This window comes from Saimiri boliviensis, chromosome X, assembly GCF_048565385.1.
Source record: "Saimiri boliviensis isolate mSaiBol1 chromosome X, mSaiBol1.pri, whole genome shotgun sequence".
NCBI classification, from domain to species: Eukaryota; Metazoa; Chordata; class Mammalia; order Primates; family Cebidae; genus Saimiri; species Saimiri boliviensis.
The window spans coordinates 59,296,720-59,315,612 of record NC_133470.1 but is presented as its reverse complement, the minus strand read 5'-3'; the positions used below and the strand labels follow the sequence as shown (position 1 = coordinate 59,315,612).

Below are 18,893 nucleotides of genomic sequence, written 5' to 3'. Positions count from 1 at the left end.
AGTGGTACACAAGATTTGTGCATTTAACTGTTTGTGAACTTTACCTAAAATGTAAACAAATATTGAACTATTGATATGTATGCTAAAGCATTTATGGGTGAAGTGTACTGATGTCAGCATTTTATTTTGAAACGCATAAAAAGATGGATCAACAGATGGATTAAGAAAATATAAAATGGGCCGGGCGCGGTGGCTCAAGCCTGTAATCCCAGCACTTTGGGAGGCCGAGGCGGGTGGATCACGAAGTCGAGAGATCGAGACCATCCTGGTCAACGTGGTGAAACCCCGTCTCTACTAAAAATACAAAAAACTAGCTGGGTGTGGTGGCGCGTGCCTGTAATCCCAGCTACTCAGGAGGCTGAGGCAGGAGAATTGCCTGAACCCAGGAGACAGAGGTTGCGGTGAGCCGAGATCGCGCCATTGCACTCCAGCCTGGGTAACAAGAGCGAAACTCCATCTCAAAAAAAAAGAAAATATAAAACGTCACTTTCAACTTGTCTGTATGCTTGAAAATTCTTGTAATAAAATGTTGGGTAAAGTCCACCATAAAGAAGATTAGAGAGTCACTGTTCATACCTTGGTGTATATCTTTCCAGATCCTTTCTTTTTTTTTTTTTTTTTTTGAGACGGAGTTTCGCTCTTGTTACCCAGGCTGGAGTGCAATGGCGCGATCTCGGCTCACCGCAACCTCCGCCTCCTGGGTTCAGGCAATTCTCCTGCCTCAGCCTCCTGAGTAGCTGGGATTACAGGCACGCACCACCACGCCCAGCTAGTTTTTTGTATTTTTAGTAGAGACGGGGTTTCACCATGTTGACCAGGATGGTCTTGATCTCTCGACTTCGTGATCCACCCGCCTCAGCCTCCCAAAGTGCTGGGATTACAGGCTTGAGCCACCGCGCTCGGCCCAGATCCTTTCTTATGCACAAATACAACGGGCGTTGTAAACTTATTTTGGCCTAATGCTGGATGGCCAAGTTTTTTTTCTTTCCAATTTTTATTTTAGGTTTGGGGTTACATATGCATGTTTATTACCTAGGTGAATTACGTGTCACTGGGGTTTGGTGTACAGATTATTACATCCCAGGTAGTGGGCATAGTACCTGATAGGTAGTTTTTTGATCCTCACCTTCCTCCCATCCTCCACCCTCAAGCAGGCCCTAGTGTCTGTTGTTCCCTTCTTCGTGTCCATGTGTACTTAATGTTTAGCTCCCACTTATAAGTAAGAACACTCAGTATTTGGTTTTCTGTTCCTGTGTTAATTCACTTAGGATAATGGCTTCCAGCTCCATGCATGTTGCTGCAAAGGACATGATTATATTCTTTTTTAATGGCTGCATAGTATTCAACGGTGTATTTGTACCACATTTTCTTTAATCCACCATTGAAGAGCATCTAGGTCAATTCCATGTGCTTTCTATTGTGAATAGTGCTGTGATGAATATACATGTGCATGTGTCTTTTTGATAGGATGATTTCTATTCCTTTCAGTATATACCTAGTAATGGGATTGCTGGGTAAAACGGTAGTTCTTTTTTAAGTCCTTTGATAAATCGCCAAACTGCTTTCCACACTGGCCGAACTAATTTCCATTCCCACAGTGTATAAGTGTTCCCTTTTCTCTGCAACCTCACCAGCATCTATTTTTTGACTTTTTAATGCTAGCCTGAATGGCAAGTTTTGAAGCCAATATTCAACTGAGGCTCAGGGTGAAGTTGAATATCAAATATTTTAGCATGAATCCCTGTTATATAAGAATAAATCTGGAACTTTATTAAAATAAGTATTAGTAGAACTTAGAAATTTTCAGTAGCAATTTTAAAGAAATTTGACCTTACAGCAATGGAACTATATATAATGTGTTGCATTGTGAGTGGCATGATTGTTCTTGTGCTCACTGTTTTGTACATTTGCCTTGTTAAATAAATGTTTACTTTTAGATGAAGTCAAGGGCACAATTCATGGCCTAAATGGAATTAGTTAATTAAAAATTAAATATAGTTCCTAGAAGTTATTTCTAATGTTAAGACTAGTACATCAAACAATTCTGTGAAGATTAGAATTGAGATATAATTTAATTTTTTTTTTTTTCTGAGGCAGGGTCTCACTCTGTCTCTCAGGCTGGAGTGCCATGATGTGATCATAGCTCACTGTAGCCTCAAACTCGAGCAATCCTCCCACCTCAGCCTCCCAAGTAGCTGGGACTGTAGGCGTGCACCACCATGTCTGGCTGATTTTTGTAGAGATGAGGTCTATGTTGCCCTGCAGGTCTCAAACACGTGGGCTCAAGCAATCCTCTCATGTCAGCCTCCGAAAGTGTTGGGATTATAGGCATGAGTCACTGCACCTGGCTGGAACATTACCTATGTATGTAAGTGATCATCTTATGTCCCCCATATGCAACATGTAGTATGTTGTGTACTGAATATTTGTTTTCTCCACCCCATAATTCATATGTTAATGTCCTAATCCCCCAATTTGGCAGTATTTGAAGATGGGACCTTTAAGGAAGTAATTAAGGTTAAATTGGGTCATCAGGAAGGGGCTCCAATCTGATAGGATTAGTGTCCTTACAGAAAGAGACACCAGAGAGTTCTGTCTCTCTCCCCAAGTGCATTCACTGAGGAAAGAAAGACCATATGAAGACCTAAAAGCAGGAAGGGTGGCCATGTATAAGTCAGGAAAAGTGCCCTTACCAGGAACCAAACTTACTGGCACCTTTATCTTGAACTTCCCAGCCTCTAGAACTGGGAAAATAAATTTTAGTTGTGTAAGCCATCCAGTCTGTGGTATTTTATCATAGCAGCCCAAGCCGAGTAATATGGTACAGTACATTGGCCAAATTCAGTGACTCTGCCTAGGATTTATTACACCCACCCACACACACACCCACATACACCCCTGGGTTTTATCTTACATGTGTTCTAGTTAATTAGTTAACTCTCCTGTAACTTTTAAAGCTTTTCATGTAGGAATATAATTAATTTTCTTATTAGTAGAAACATTTAAAAGTGATTAGTTTTTCTTTCAGTACCAATCTAGCAGAAACCCACACATTTTTAAAATAAATTATTTTAGATTAATTTTACATTTACAGAAAAACTGCAAAGATAATGCATAGAATTGCCAAATATCTCTCATTCAATTTCTCCTAATGTTGACATCTTATTTAACAACTGCACATTTTTCATAACTGAGACATTAACATTGGTGCATTACTATTAATTAAACTCCAGACTGGGCGCGGTGGCTCACTCCTGTAATCCCAGCACTTTGGGAGACCAAGGCGGGCGGATCACAAGATCAAGAGATCCGAGACCATCCTGACCAACATGTGAAACCCCATCTCAACTTAAAAAAAAAAAATACAAAAATTAGCCGGACACGGTGGTGTGTGCCTATAGTTCCAGTTACTCGGAAGGCTGAGGCGGAAGAATCACTTGAACCGGGAGGCAGAGGTGGCTGTGAGCCAAGATTGTGCCACTGCACTCCAGCCTAGTGTCAGAGCAAGACTGCGTCTCAAAAACAAAACAAAACAAAACAAAAAAACCCTCCAGACTTTATTCAAATGTCACCAGTTTTTCCACTAATATTGTTTTTTTTTCTGTCCCAGGATGCAATTCAGGATAGCACGTTGCATTTTATCAACATGTGTCTCCTTAGACTCCTTTGGTCTGTGAACAATTTGTCTTTCCTTGTTTTCATGACTTTGATGATTTTGAAGTCCTAGTCAGGTATTTAGTGAAATATTCCTCAATTTGGGCTTCTTTGATATTTTTGTCATAATCAAACTAGGTTCTTGGGACTGGAGAATAGCACAGAAGTGAAATACCCTTCTCATCACAAGATATCAATATGATTTATCACTTGTGATGTTGTAACCGCCCAAGGGGTTCACCTTGCCCGCTGCCTAGACAGAGCCGATTCATCAAGATAGGGAATTGCAATAGAGAACGTAATTCACACAGAGCCAGCTGTGCTGGAGACCTGAGTTTTATTACTCAAATCAGTTTCCCAGCATTCAGGGAGCAGAGGTTTTAAGGTTAACTTGGTGGGTGGGAGGAAGCCAGTGAGCCAGGAGTGCTGATTGGTCAGAGATGAAATCATAGGGAGTCAAAGCCGTCTTGCACTGAGTTAGGTCCTAGGTGGGGGCCACAAGGTCAGATGAGCCAGTTTATTGATCTGGGTGGTGCCAGCTTATCCATCAAGGGCAGGATCTGCAAAATATCTCAAGCACCTATCTTAGGAGCAGTGTAGCGAGGGTCAGAATTTTGTAGCCTCCAGCTGTATGACTGTAAACCATAATTTCGAAACTTGGGGCTAATGTTAGTCCTACAAAGGCAATCTAGTCCCCAGGCAAGAAGGAGGTCTGCTTTGGGAAAGGACTGTTACTGTCTTTGTTTAAACTGTAAGTTTCTCCCAAAGTTAGTTCAGCCTACACCCAGGAATGAACACTGACAGCTTGGAAGTTAGAAGCAAGATGGAATCAGTTAAGTTAAATCTGTTTCACTGTCTCAGTCATAATTTTGCAAAGACAGTGTCAATGTTAACCTTGATTTCTGGGTTAAGGTAGCGTTTGCCTGTTTTCTCTGCTGTAAAGTACTATTAGGCTGATGCAAAAGTAATTGCATTTTTGCCATTAAAAGTAATATTTTTCACTTTCCACATTCTGTTCTTTGAAACTGAATTGCTAAATCTAGCCCGAACTTGGGGGTGGGGAGGGGATTAAGTTCTACCTCCTCGGGGGAAGTATCTACTTACATTATTTGTAATTCTTCCATGAGGAAGATTTGTCCCTTTCCCACCATTTATTTGTTTACTCATTCATTTTTATCAATATAGAATCATGTATATATAGTTTACATTTCAGATTATAATTGAACACTATGTTATTTATGTTATTTGTCTTACTGCTCAAATTGTTTCAGCTTTGACCATTGAGAGCTTTTTCAGATTGCTCATGTGTCCCTTTGACATACCCTCATTCTTTTGTTTTCTGAGCACTTCTTTGCTTTCTGACACTTCAAGATGCTCCAGGATGATCTTGTATTCGCATACATTTTTATGTGCTATATTTACATTTCATTTGTTCCTTTCAACATATTATTGTTTCTAAATTTATTTTCTGAGCCAGTTGTCAGAAGAATATTTTTTTATTCCAATTCAGCTGTGGACTCTAATTCTATCTTAATTATTTATTTCTAAGTTTGCTGTATTATACTAGGTAGAATTTCTGCCTTTTACATCTTAGTTCATAAAAGTATTTTTATTTTCAAATACATAAATAATGGTTGTGAATGATTCATGTACACTTGTAAAGAAAATGTAATTCCCTGTCCTGTTCACTAAGTCCTTATCATTTGAAACCCTAGTCTACATTATTTATTGTATTATTCAGCTCCATACTTTTCAGTCTTATCTCAAATCAATCCCTAACAAATGGCAATGGAAGAATGAAGGAAGGAGTAACTCATTCAGCCTGATGAAGGCTTCACTGAGAAGGTGAGATTTGATGTGGGCTTAAGAGATGAATAGGCTTGGGCCGGGCTCAGTGGCTCATGCCTGTAATCCCAGCACTTTGGGAGGCCGAGGTGGGTGGATCATGAGGTCAAGAGATCGAGACCATCCTGGTCAACATGGTGAAACTCCGCCTCTACTAAAACTACAAAAAATTAACTGGGCATGGTGGCGCGTGCCTGTAATCCCAGCTGCTCAGGAAGCTGGGGCAGGAGAATTGCCTGAACCCAGGAGGCGGAGGTTGCAGTGAGCCGAGATTGTGCCATTGCACTCCAGCCTGGGTAACAAGAGCGGAACTCTGTCTCAAAAAACAAAACAAAACAAAAAAGAGATGAATAGGCTTTACATATAGAGAGAACATAAGCAAAGGCAAAGCGCTGTGGGAATGTTCAGAAAGCGTGATGCTGTCCAGTGTACTGCTTCGGATCATAATTGGATAGAACAACAAGATTAACAGGGACTAGAGTGTGAGGGGTCTTTGTTGGTTGGCCCTCCATGGAGAGACCTTCTGGACATCATTCAAGTCTTCTGCTTATTTTCTGTCTCCATGGTTACCTCAGCCAGATCCTTGGCCATTTGGTCCACCAGGGATTGCCATCTTAGTCACTCTTTGGAAATGTTCCTTTCTGTCCTCAAATACCATGATTAAGTGCTACTGATTAGTTCCCTTGATAATGACCACATATGAATTCACTGTGACACCTGGAGTGTGGAGCAGATACTTAGGATATTACGATATCTCAAAAATATTCTGAGAGAAGTAGGGGGAGGGAGAAGGAGAAGCAGAGATTGCATTGTGTGGAAAGGGTGAGGAGAAAAGATATGGAGGAGGTGAATTTTTGAGGAGGAGCAACTGGCTGATGTTAGTATGGAAGCAAAGGCTTAAATTGCCATCCCTCTGTTCACTTACTCTTCCAGGGAGCCATGGCCATGAACACAGATAACCTCATTCCCATGTGTGCCCTTGAGACTTTTCTGGAAAACACTGCTCTTATTTCCCCTTCCTGGAAGAAACTAGCAAAACAGGGAGGAACAATTCAAATGCAATTCCCCTTTTATTCAGTTACCTTATTATCAACCCCTATACGGTTTTGATCCACTCTATGAATCCAACTTCTCCTAAAAAGACTTCACCGAATCTGATAGGCTCCTGATAGAGTTTGGATGTTTGTACCCTCTGAATCTCATGTTGAAATGTGATCCCCAATTGTTGGAGGTGGGACCTACTGGGAGGTGCTTGGGCCATGGAGGCAGATCCCTCATGAATGGCTTGGTGCTGACCTCACAGTAGTGAGTTCTCACTCCATTAGTTCACACAAGAGCTGGTTATTTAAAAGAGCCTGGTATCTTTCTCTTGCTTCCTCTATCACCGTGTGACATGCCTGCTCCCCCTTTGCCTTCTGCCATGAGTAAAACCTTCCTGAGTTCTCACCAGAAGCTGAGTAGATGCTGATGCCATACTTGTACAGCCTGAAGAACCATGAGCCAAATAAGCCTCTTTATGCATTAGCCAGTCTCTGGTATTTCTTTCTTTTTTTTTTTTTTTTTGTTCTTGAAATGGAGACTCACTCTGTCATGCAGGCTGGAGTGCAGTGGAGTGATCTTGGCTTACTGCAATCTCTGCCTTCCGGGTTCAAGCAATTCCCCTACCTCAGCCTCCCATGTAGCTGGGACTACAGGCACACGCCACCCCACCCAGCAATTTTTTTGTACTTTTAGTAGAGACGAGGTTTCCCCATGTTGGCCAGGCTGATCTCAAACTCCTGACCACAAGTGATCTGCCTACCTCGGCCTCCCAAAGTGCTGGGATTACAGGCATGAGCCATGGTGCCCGGCGGTATTTCTTTAGAGTAACACAAAATGGACTAACAAGGCTTCTAAATCAAATCAGCCACCTTCCTTATAGTACCAGCAGGCTTCTCCGCCATGCTAAGGAATTCAAACTTTATTCTGTAGGCCAGCATTTCCAAGATTGCATTTAGAGAAAGTCTAAATGTTCTATGAACTGTTAATAAGTGTTACTTGAAATAAGGGTTCCTTTGTCAGATAAGTTTGGGAAATGCTAAATTCTTTTTCAAAAGTCACAGTGCTCATTAGTGTACTAAGAACTCTGAAAATATTATTATAAATATACCTGTCAAAATTTGTTTAATCCAGCATCTTCCACCCTTATTTTTACCACAGAATCTTTTTTTTCTTTTTGAGACAGAGTCTTCCTCTGTGGCCCAGGCTGGACTGCAGTGGCACAGCCTCAGCTCACTGCAACCTCTGCCTCCTGGGTTCAAGTGGTTGTCCTGCCTCAGCCTCCCAAGTAGCTGGGACTGCAGGTATGTGCCACCACGCCTGGATAATTTTTGTAATTTTAATAGAGACGTGGTTTCACCATGTTGGCCAGGCTGGTCTCGAACTCCTGACCTCACGTGATCCACCCATCTTGGCCTCCCAGAATGCTGGGATTATAGGGGTGAGCCACTGGACCCCACAGAATCATTTTTGTGTGTGCAATTTTCATTAACATCTAAGGAACATTAGTGGTACCCAGAGTAAAATTTAGGATATCTTGGTAGAGGCACTGTAGAAACAGTAAAGGATTTAAGCGGGGGAGTGACAAGTCAGATGTAAGTTCTAGGAAGATTGCCCTGGAAGTAGTATGATGGTTGGGTTGATTAGAGAGGACTTTTCTAGAGGGAGTGGCAATAGTCTTGAAATGTTGAGGGCCTTGACAAGGTTGTGACTGTAGAAGGGGAGAAGGGGACAGGTTGGATTAATATGAAGGTCATGAAATCAATACAACTTGGTGATAAGTCGTGAAATTGGGAGAGGAAGAGGACTCAGCTGGCATTGGGTATGTTGAGGTTGAGGCACTCGTTGGAGTCTGGTAAATTGGATATATTGGGCTCTTCGTTTATGAGGAAAATCTGGGTTAGAAATAAATGTCTCAGACCTGAAACAGTAGAAAGTGAGAGGAGGTTGGGACCCCACCAAGACCCAACATTTAAAGGTTAAGCAAGGCCGGGCGCGGTGGCTCAAGCTTGTAATCCCAGCACTTTGGGAGGCCGAGGCGGGTGGATCACGAGGTCGAGAGATCGAGACCATCCTGGTCAACATGGTGAAACCCCGTCTCTACTAAAATTACAAAAAAAATTAGCTGGGCATCGTGGCGCATGCCTGTAATCCCAGCTACTCAGAAGGCTGAGGCAGGAGAATTGCCTGAACCCAGGAGGCGGAGGTTGTGGTGAGCCGAGATTGTGCCATTGCACTCCAGCCTGGGTAACAAGAGCGAAACTCCGTCTCAAAAAAAAAAAAAAAAAAAAAAAAAAAATGTTAAGCAAAGGGAAAAAGGCTAGTGGTCTAAATGGTCTTTTAACTTTTGGTCATTTGTCGTGTTTTTAAGTGTCTCTTGTTGGCTGCCTCGTGAAGGAAGAGACATCTGTGTTTTTATTTACTCTTTTAAGATTTTCAGAATACAGTTTTAGGAAAAACTTTTATTTGTTATTTATTTATTTTGAGACAGAGTCTCGCTCTGTCGCCCAGGCTGGAGTGCAGTGGCAGGATCTCAGCTTACTTCAATGTCTGCCTCCCAGGTTCAAATGATTCTCCTGCCTCAGCTTCCCAAGCAGCTGGAACTATAGGTATGTGCCACCATGCCCAGCTAATTTTTTTTTTCTATTTTTAGTAAAGATGGGGTTTCACCATATTGACCAGGCTGATCTTGAACTCCTGATCTCATGATCCACCCACCTTGGCCTCCCAAAATGCTGGGATTACAGGCGTGAGCCACCATGCTCAACTTTATTTATTTATTTCTTTATTTTGAGATAGGGTCTGACTCTGTCTCCCAGGCTGGAGTGCAGTGGCATGATCTCAGCTCACTGCAACCTCCGTTTCCTGGGTTTCAGCGATTCTCCTGCCTCAGCCTCCTGAGTAGCTGGGACTACAGGTGTGTGCCACCACGCCCGGCTGATTTTTGTATTTTCAGTAGATACGGGGTCAGGCTGGTCTTGAACTCCTGACCTCAAGCAGTCTACCTGCCTTGGCCTCCTAAAGTGCTGGGATTACAGGTGTGAGCCACTGTACCTGGCAAGAAAAACTTTTTTTTTTTTTTTGAGACGGAGTTTCGCCCTTGTTACCCAGGCTGGAGTGCAATGGCACAATCTCGGCTCACCGCAACCTCCGCCTCCTGGGCTCAGGCAATTCTCCTGCCTCAGCCTCCTGAGTAGCTGGGATTACAGGCACGTGCCACCATGCCCAGCTAATTTTTTGCACCTTTAGTAGAGACGGGGTTTCACCATGTTGACCAGGATGGTCTTGATCTCTCGACCTCGTGATCCACCCGCCTCGGCCTCCCAAAGTGCTGGGATTACAGGCTTGAGCCACCGCGCCCGGCAAGAAAAACTTTTAAACAAGATTTAGTAAGTCTTTAAAACATAGATATTAAGTGTATTCCCCACAGGAGGCTATGAGGATGGTTGCAAGTACCTTGGGACTATGAAGTCAGGATCATTATGACAAGGTGACTTATGGGAAATGCCTATGCCAACTAAAAAATGATCCCAAGTACCTTTTATCCTGAAGGGATGCTTGTCAGTGCTGTGGGCATAAGATAAAACTTTATATCTGGGGATGGCAGATGACGACACAAAAACTTGTACATACCCGAGTGTTTAGAGCAGTGCTATTCATAACAGCTAAAAAGTGGAAATGACCCAAATGTCCATCAAGTGGGGAATGGATAAACAAGTGTGGCATACCTATACGCACTGGGGTGTTGTCCAGCCATAAGAAGGAATGAAACACTGATACATGCTACAGCGTGGCTGAACCTTGGGAACGTTATGCGAAGAAGCCAGCCACAGAGGATCACATATTGTATTTTTCCATTTATATAAAATGTTCAGAACTAGCAAATCCACAGAGACAGAAAGTAGATAGTTGCTCAGGGGCTGGGGGAACATGCAGTGACTGCTAATGTGTCCCAGAGGACTCCAGTGATGACCAGGCATCAGGCCCCAGCATGAGGGGTGTTAGGATGCCCTCCTTTGAGGAATGACTACTGAGTGCAGCTCTTCAGGAACTCCCACAAGGGCCCTGTGGCAAGAAGGCAAAGAAGGAATTCCTCATGCCCTCCCCTACCACACATAACTCCCTCGTCTCCTGCCTCTCTTTAGTTAGTGACAGGCGAGTCCCTTCTCCAAGGCAGGCACTCCTGTGCTCCTGGGCATGCAGTCCTTTTGTTCACAGGAAAACTAGCTTTTGGGTCTCTGGGCAGCCGTAGCGGGTCTTATGCCGGTCAAACAGTTTGTGCAGAGCGTCAATATAAAGTGCATGGTATTTGTCCACCATCTCCTGGCTTGGCTTTTCAATTTGGGGCAGTGGCAGAGGCTCCCCAACTGCCAAGAGACATGGAAAAAGAGAAGGGTAAAGTGTTAGAACCTCCTTTTCCTTTAACTTCCCTCTCCTACCTTGGGCCTGACTCTCACATCCCAGATCAGCTCCCACCTTCCCCTCTGCTGCCCTCCTCTTCAATGGGGCTGGGCTGAGGTTGAGGTTGAGAAACCTGAGGTGGGTTGGGGCTGAGAGTGGCACTCACCCACAGTGACAATAGGCTGGGAGTATGGCAGAAGCCCAGTGGAGCCTGGCCGGAAGCCCTTTCCATAGAAGACACAAAAGTAGAAACCAAAGATACGGCGGAAGCAGCTCTGGAACTTGTACATCCTGCTGTCCTTATGGAATAGCACCTGATCATATACCTCAGTTTCCCCAAAAGTGAAGGTGGGGACCAGATGAGCCCTGTAGGAAAACTCCAATTTATTTTCTAAACACAGGCTAGGGTGACACCCACCCTGGAAGAACATTTGTTTGCTTGCCAGGCCCTCATCTATTTTGATGAAACCCTGATGACATAAAGCATTTTTTCTTTCACTAAACAGGGTTCCCCTGTTTAATGTCTCTTCTCATGAAAGTTTCAAGGCCAGTGAGCGAGCTGTCTCTAGGCCAGGATTACAATGGCAAGATATGGGGGGTCAGAGAAGCAAGAGAAGTTAAATAGAGATCCCCAGAGAGACCCATATCGTGAAAAGTTTCCAGGAGATGTCAAGGAGGGGAATGTGTGAGTTTCTATTAGCAGAACGCACAGTAATTTTGCATAGATGCCCATACTTTATGTGATATGTCCCTCACTCAAGGGGGCAATACATAGAGCAGAGAAAAGTTGTTTCCCTTCCATAGACCATAAGAATCCACCCTTAACAGTGCCCTGGGTAGACAATCAGGCTAATTCCTTGAAGGAGAGAAGAGTAAATCTCTCTTATACAAATCTTTGGGACTTGCTAATAACAATCTCTCAGCACTTTGACATGTGACTGGTTCCTCACAGCAAAGGCCGTGGAGGACACACACAGGTGCAGAAAGGGCCGGTCATTCAGGCCGTCAGTGAGTGACAGAGCTCTCTTCCCTATATGATTCTTCCAGCTGGTGAACAGGCCCTTCAGATAAGGTACTTGGAAGAAATCTTCCCCTCTTCTCTAAGTCTGCAATAGGACAATTGTCCCTGTGCTCAGAGAGCTGGCCTGCTGACCCATTGGGGCACTCTACAGCTCCAAGCTTGGACCCCTAAGTCACAATGACTCACATTTATTGATCTCTTACAGTGTGCTGGGGACACAGAGTTTTGTGGGGATGAATTCATTTGAAGCCCACAGTCACCATTTGGAGTAGGTACAATTTTTAGCCACGTCATTAAGACGGAAAAACTCCAAGGCTCCGAATGGTTAAGGAGCCTGTCCCAGAGTGCACAGTCACAGAGCCAGGATTTTAGATCAGCCTCCTGACTTCCATTCCTGCACACACACAATTTATACTGTATTGCCTCTTGCACTTACCATTAGCAGACAGGTGTAGGTATCGGTATTGATAGAGATAATGTGGGCATCATCTATATGTTAGGGCAGCCTTAACCCAATCCCCCTTGATACTGAACCTGGGTTTATGGTCTGGCCTCTTGGAAACTAGTCTAGCTAGCTGAGAAGGACTGAATGACCTGTACCTTTTGAAAATTCTTTCTTAATAGTATGTTCCTTGAGGGCAAAATTTGCATCTGCTTCATCCTGGCATCACATACAAGGCCATGCAGCTCAGAGAACACCATGCGCTTCCCGTCTGGGGAGAATACCTACCCATGCTGGAGGGCTGTGCGCACGAACCCCTTGCGCTTCTGGAGGATGAGGGTGGTGGTGTTGGGCACACTTTGCAGGGCCTCACCCACACCTCCCACTACAATGCCTACGAGGTTGCCAGTGCCATGACTCAGCAGATAGTCGATGGCTGGTTGGCTCACGGAGCACACACCTAAAGAGAATCAAGGAGCAAAATGATCAGGAGAGGAGAAAATTGTTAAGAGGAAACACTCTTCTCTGCTCTCCACTGGCTTGTTCCCATAGCTCCTAGGAGGAGAGGATCGATGAGATGGGACTAAAGAGTGTGGAGAAGAAAAGGCTGTGGACAAATAGAATAGCTCACACTGGGGCAATATCTCCACTTTGCAGGAGGCACTGAGTCAAAACTGGTAGGAAGGTTTTCAGTGGGATAGCCAGAAGGACTTTCTGAATCCCATGTATAATTTTACCCTTTTTTTTTTTCCCTTAGTAAGAGCAACAGCTATTATTTGTTGAGCATATACTCTGTGGCAGGCAGGCATTGTGTTGAATTCTCTTTTTTTTTTTTTTTTTTTTTTGAGACAGAGTTTCACCCTGTCACCCAGGCTGGACTGCAATGGCATGATCTCAGCTCACTGCAACCTCCACCTCCTGGGTTCAAATGATTCTCCTGCCTCAGCCTCCTGAGTACAGGCACCTACCACTATGCTGGGCTCATTTTTGTATTTTTAGTAGAGATGGGATTTCACCATGTTGGCCAGGATGGTCTCAAACTTCTGATCTCAGGTGATCCACCGTCTCAACCTCCCAAAGTGCTGGGATTACAGGAGTGTGCCACTAGGCCTGGCCAGTGTTGAATTCTTTACTTGCATTATCTCACTTAGTCGTCATCCCACAACTAAGGTCAGACTTTTTTCTTTTTTCTTTTTTTTTTTTTTGTTTGCCCAACTTCTGGTTGATTTGCAGTCTATTTTCATCTGTTTTTTTTTTTTTTTGTTTTTTGGGTTTTTTTTTTTGAGATGGAGTTTTGCTCTTGTTACCCAGGCTGGAGTGCAATGGCACGATCTCGGCTCACCGCAACCTCCACCTCCTGGGTTCAGGCAATTCTCCTGCCTCAGCCTCCTGAGTAGCTGGGATTACAGGCACATGCCACCATGCCCAGCTAATTTTTTGTATTTTTAGTAGAGACGGGGTTTCACCATGTTGATCAGGATGGTCTCGATCTCTTGACCTCGTGATCCACCTGCCTCGGCCTCCCAAAGTGCTGGGATTACAGGCTTGAGCCACCGCACCCGGCAGTCTATTTTCATCTGTACCACTTTATGGATGAGGAAATTGAGGCTAGTTTGCTCAAGACCATACAAGGGGCAGAGCTGAGATTCAAACCCAGGCAGCTTAGCTCTAGAACGTATGCTTTTGACTACTATGCTATAATGATATGGGAGTGGGGGGTGGGGAAGAGGGGATGGAATTTAAAAGGGTACATTTCCAAACAGAAAAATGAACCAGAAGCTCCAGTAAGTATGGTCAGAAGCACCTTTGGCCATGAGGTACTCCCTAACAAGGGGGATCTTGAAGAACCAGGACAGTGTGGCCAAGTGAGGAGTGATGCCTGGGAAGGTCTTCGAGAAGCCCGTGGCCTCAGTGCAGAAGTTGCAGAAGGCGCCAAAGGTCAGAAGGCCGTGGGGGTGAACCCCCATGAGGTAGTTGTGCTCAGGTGACAGGTCCTTTGTCTTCAGGATCTGCAGTCATGGAGAGAAATGCCAGAGGTGGTGGAATGAGATTACGTGACAGAAACAAGGGTGGTGACACTTCAGGAATCAGGGTGCTCTCTAAAGCAGAGCTTTCCAACAAATAGACCATGAATAGGTTTCAGGAGGGCTGATACACTGGTCTCCTTGGCCACTGGACAACAGGGTAGGATCTGGAACAGGTAGAACTGCCAGGCCTCAGCCATCTATGTCAGTGTGCTTTGTGCAGGTTATCATTTTCTATGAGCACTTTGGTGAAAAAGATCAGGAAGCTTGGCTCTAAAAATTGAGGTAGTGTTTGTTGTATACTCCAGAGAGCGCCTTGAGGATCAGCATAGCAGTACCTCAAGAGGTTTCTGGAACCTCTTCCTGGCATTGTTTCCCCCGAGTCCCCTTCCAGTGCTTGCCTAAGGAACTTGTATTGAACTTGGAAAACCCTGCTTAGATGTCACCATATCTGTGAAGCCTTTCCTTATCCCCCATCCGAACTACTTCTGTACCTTGGGCCAAACAAGTGATGTACTTGTCTGTCCTCCCCATTAGATGTGAGCTCCTCGATGGCAGAGAATTGGATCCTCTTCGCTTCTCTGTACTCCTAACATGGTTCGGGATAGACTTTCAATCCGTGCTTATTTATTTATTTTTTTTTGAGACGGAGTTTCACTCTTGTTACCCAGGCTGGAGTGCAATGGCGCGATCTCGGCTCACCGCAACCTCCGCCTCCTGGGTTCAGGCAATTCTCCTGCCTCAGCCTCCTGAGTAGCTGGGATTACAGGCACGCACCACCAAGCCCAGCTAATTTTTTGTATTTTTAGTAGAGACGGGGTTTCACCCTGTTGACCAGGTTGGTCTCGATCTTTCGACCTTGTGATCCACCCGCCTCGGCCTCCCAAAGTGCTGGGATTACAGGCTTGAGCCACCGCGCCCGGCCTCAATCCGTGCTTATTAAACTGATCTGAACTGTGCTTGCCTTCTGCCTGTATCAGCTGGCAGGTGATGCCAAGGGCACCCAAAGTTTCCTAGCAGAGATAGAGTACTCAGTAGAAATGTTGAATGTTGAAGTATATCTAGCGTAGACTGAGACTTCTTTGAGATACTTATCTTTCTTATGGACAACTCTAGTCATGTGGCATAAATGCCTACCCAGTATTTTGGGAACTGTGAGGACACTGGAGAAGAGATACTTACTGTAATAGGGAAATAATCCCTGATGTGGGTCCAGACACACCAGTTCCTTACCCAGGCTGAACGCCTGCCACCTGAGACAAAAGAAGCAGTAGGGACTGATGTCAGCGTATGCCACCTTATATGTTCCATGGACCCAGGGCTTTCCTTCCACGGCTCTGCTAGAGGAGACCCTAGGATGGTCCTGTCTGGCTCAGCTCCTGTGGCTCTGAGAACTTGGATGAGGGGCCTGTGGTATGGCGAGTGGAACTCCCTGGCTGCAGGTTATGATGGAACATTCTTCTTTCTAGGTCTATGAGTCTTACCTCGCTCTGGGGTCTTCCAGTCCAGGAACAGCCAGGCAAAGTAAAGCGCTGGTAGTGGCCACAAGGATGTAAACAGCAGGTAGATGAACAATGGCTGCAAGATCCAAACTGATAAGGGACCGAGTTAGACCAAATTTGTGCTGCCAGCAGAACTTGACCATGCGCAGCCCCATTACCAGCCCTCCACATTACCTAAGCCTCTGGTCCTGGCCCTCAACACAAGCCAGATCCTGTTCATCCATCATCCATGTCTACTTGTTCTTCAAACTTTTCCTCTATCATCTACCATACACAAGCCCTATTTCTCTGCCTACCTGTCATCCCTGTCCACCTGCTTCCCTGTATAGCCTGTATCTCTGTACTTCTGTTCTCTATTTCCCACCAGCTTTTATTCCTCTTGCCCCCATTTGGTCACCATCTTTTTCCTTTTGTCTCCTGTCTCCATCCCTATCCATTATCCCTCGTTAAGCCACAAGCCCACTCTCCGTCACTCCTATAGTATCCATATCTTCCTATACACTGCCTACCCAGCATTTGCATCCTTCTAATGTTTCCTATTCACTATGCTTGTCCTCTTGCCCATTCACCATTCTTTCCAGTGACACTGTCTTCCCCCATGCTACCACCCCCAGAATGACAACTGTATGGTTCAAACACAGGCTATACTTCTTTAAGTCTGGGAAGCTAATGTTTCCTCTGTCCTATTCCCCATGATGATAAGGAGCATTCCCTGGGCCTCATTTTTCCTCTCTAGATAGTAAGGATTAGGAAGCGGCTGAAATTAACTAGATCTACTCATATCCATCATGACCCTGTTCCATACACTACCACCCCACCGCCGCCCCTACCTATTCTCACTGTTTCCTGGGGCGCTATCTCATTCTTCTCCAGGGCACTCATGGAACTTGAGACTCCTTGGTTTTACTCTCTAGTACAATCTTAGATGATGGAAAGGCTTGAGATGAGACTTCACGTGGCCATAAAAGTCACCCTAGATCTGGCCCTGGCTTCTGACTCTGGCTTCTTGCTATGCACTCTTGGGTCAATACTCACAGATAGCAAGGTAGCTCAAAGGCCACTGCAGAAGCATCAGACTCTGGAAGTGACTAGGCTGCTTGGAATGAGGCATGATGCTCAGGAGCCTGAGGGAGGCAAAGATCTCAGAACAGTGTTCCAACCAAAGGTGCCACCAGCCTCTGGAAGTTCACTCAATAAGGAATGCATATGACTCTGAGGAGTTTGCACCTGCCCTCTTCCCTCCTGTCCTTCCCCGCCCCCCACCCACGGCAGGGGTAGGCTCTGAAGCACAGGGACTGCCCCATCAGGTCTAGTCCAGCCCATTTGCACTTTGACTCTCTTTCCTAGGATTATTGGGACATCAGGATGGAGAAAGATGAGAATGACTGTCATGCAGTCAGAGTGACACAGGAACCCAGAGAAGGGAAAACACCCCTCACAGGCTACTCAGAAATGATAGGGATTTTGTGTGACCTTAGGGAGATGACTGGTGGGAAGGGAGTTCTAGGGATTTGCGGTGTGGGGAGCACCTGGAATTTGGCCTTACTCAGATTGGGTTAGTTTCTCCGTCTTTCCTTGACTTCCATGACTTTGGTGCTTTTGAAGAGTTTAAGTCAGTTCCCCCTCCATCTCTTTCCTTTCCTTATGATTTAGTTGTTGAAGAACCCACAGCATTTGACCTGTAGAATTTTCCACAATTTGGATTTTGCTTATCTCATACTTACTTAGGGTGCTTCAGCATATTCCTCTGTATTTCTTGCAAATTGATAGCTGGATTCAAAGACTTTAGTGATTTGTATTTGATCCCTTTGTCAAGATCTTAATTTTATTTTAATACAGAACAATCTCTCTTCCTTACCTCCTTTTCTTCCCCCATGCCATTGACTTAGTTAGGACTGTTTTTCTTTGGAGTAAGCCAATCTTCCAAGCTTTCCGTGACCAGGGGTGGAGTGTGGAGGCTGGTTTCTAGGTGAGTCTCAAATACAGGCCAAAGTAAGGAGGGGAAGCAAAGCCCTCATTTCTCTCTTTGACTGTTGTTGTAACTTTATGCCCGTTAAAGCAAACATGGTTGTGTGTGTGGTTTTTTATTTTGTTTTTTGCTTTTTCCACCTGAAGATTGCATGCTTCTAAAGAGATTGGGACCATATCTTATTTGTCAGTATATCTGCTCCTAATGTCTGAAAGCCCTAGGGCCGCTGTGTTAAGTGAAGGATCAGTAAGTGAGGATCTATGATTGGGTGATTTCTTACATGTAATGAGATCACTAGAGTCCTATGGGGGCATATGTCCTGGGGACCTGAATGGGGGATGAGAGGGTATACAGAAACAGAAGACAAGGGACACATTACAAAAGGAGAGAAGAAAGAATGAGAGAAAGGAAGGCAGGTGCTCACCTTTGAGGCACTTTGGCAAAAGAAAAAGTTCTCCTACTTTGCCCTCCCACTCCAGGTCTTCCTGTTGGCTGGAAAGCAGCCTGGCCCTAGAGCAAATGTTAGCGCTCAGGTCTTAAGGCACCACTGCCCTACTGATGTGTTGACATCCCTGTGGTTGAGGGTGGACAATTGCCCCGACAATATGGGGGAGATAGATTAGCACTCTGTCTTTCCAGAATAGAATATCCTGGGCCTACACCAACTCCCTCTCCATACTCTCTCATTCTTATAAATTGTCTTCTCCAGAAAGCAAGCCTCCTGGGATAACTTTTAATAATGTGCGACTTCTCAGTTTTTCTCTTCTATTTCCTCCTGCCTCCCCTGGAAGAAAAGGAAGTAAATTGTTAAGAAGACACTCAAACTAAGAGAGTTTATATATATATATATATATCTCACTAGATCCTAAAGATTGCCTTAGTATTTTAATGAAAATGCCATGGATCTCCACGTGATAATATGTAACAAACTAAAACCACTAACCACTATGTATATACATAATGACAGTATTTATATGCATTTGAAAGAAGTGTGCTA

The 18,893-nt window shown here is 44.6% G+C and overlaps 1 protein-coding gene across 1 annotated transcript; it reads right to left on the bottom strand.

Annotated features, from left to right (window-relative positions):
- Positions 1 to 10,379: 10,379 nt before the first annotated feature.
- AWAT1 (acyl-CoA wax alcohol acyltransferase 1) lies at positions 10,380 to 17,117 on the bottom strand. Its single transcript, XM_003943070.3, has 7 exons — positions 16,963 to 17,117; positions 15,910 to 16,017; positions 15,608 to 15,678; positions 14,206 to 14,410; positions 12,690 to 12,861; positions 11,105 to 11,304; positions 10,380 to 10,904 (listed from the first exon to the last, which is right to left on the bottom strand). Exons 1-7 carry the CDS (start codon positions 17,036 to 17,038, stop codon positions 10,750 to 10,752), a joined length of 987 nt encoding a protein of 328 aa, XP_003943119.1. The 5' UTR covers positions 17,039 to 17,117; the 3' UTR covers positions 10,380 to 10,749.
- Between the last annotated feature and the right edge of the window lie 1,776 nt (positions 17,118 to 18,893).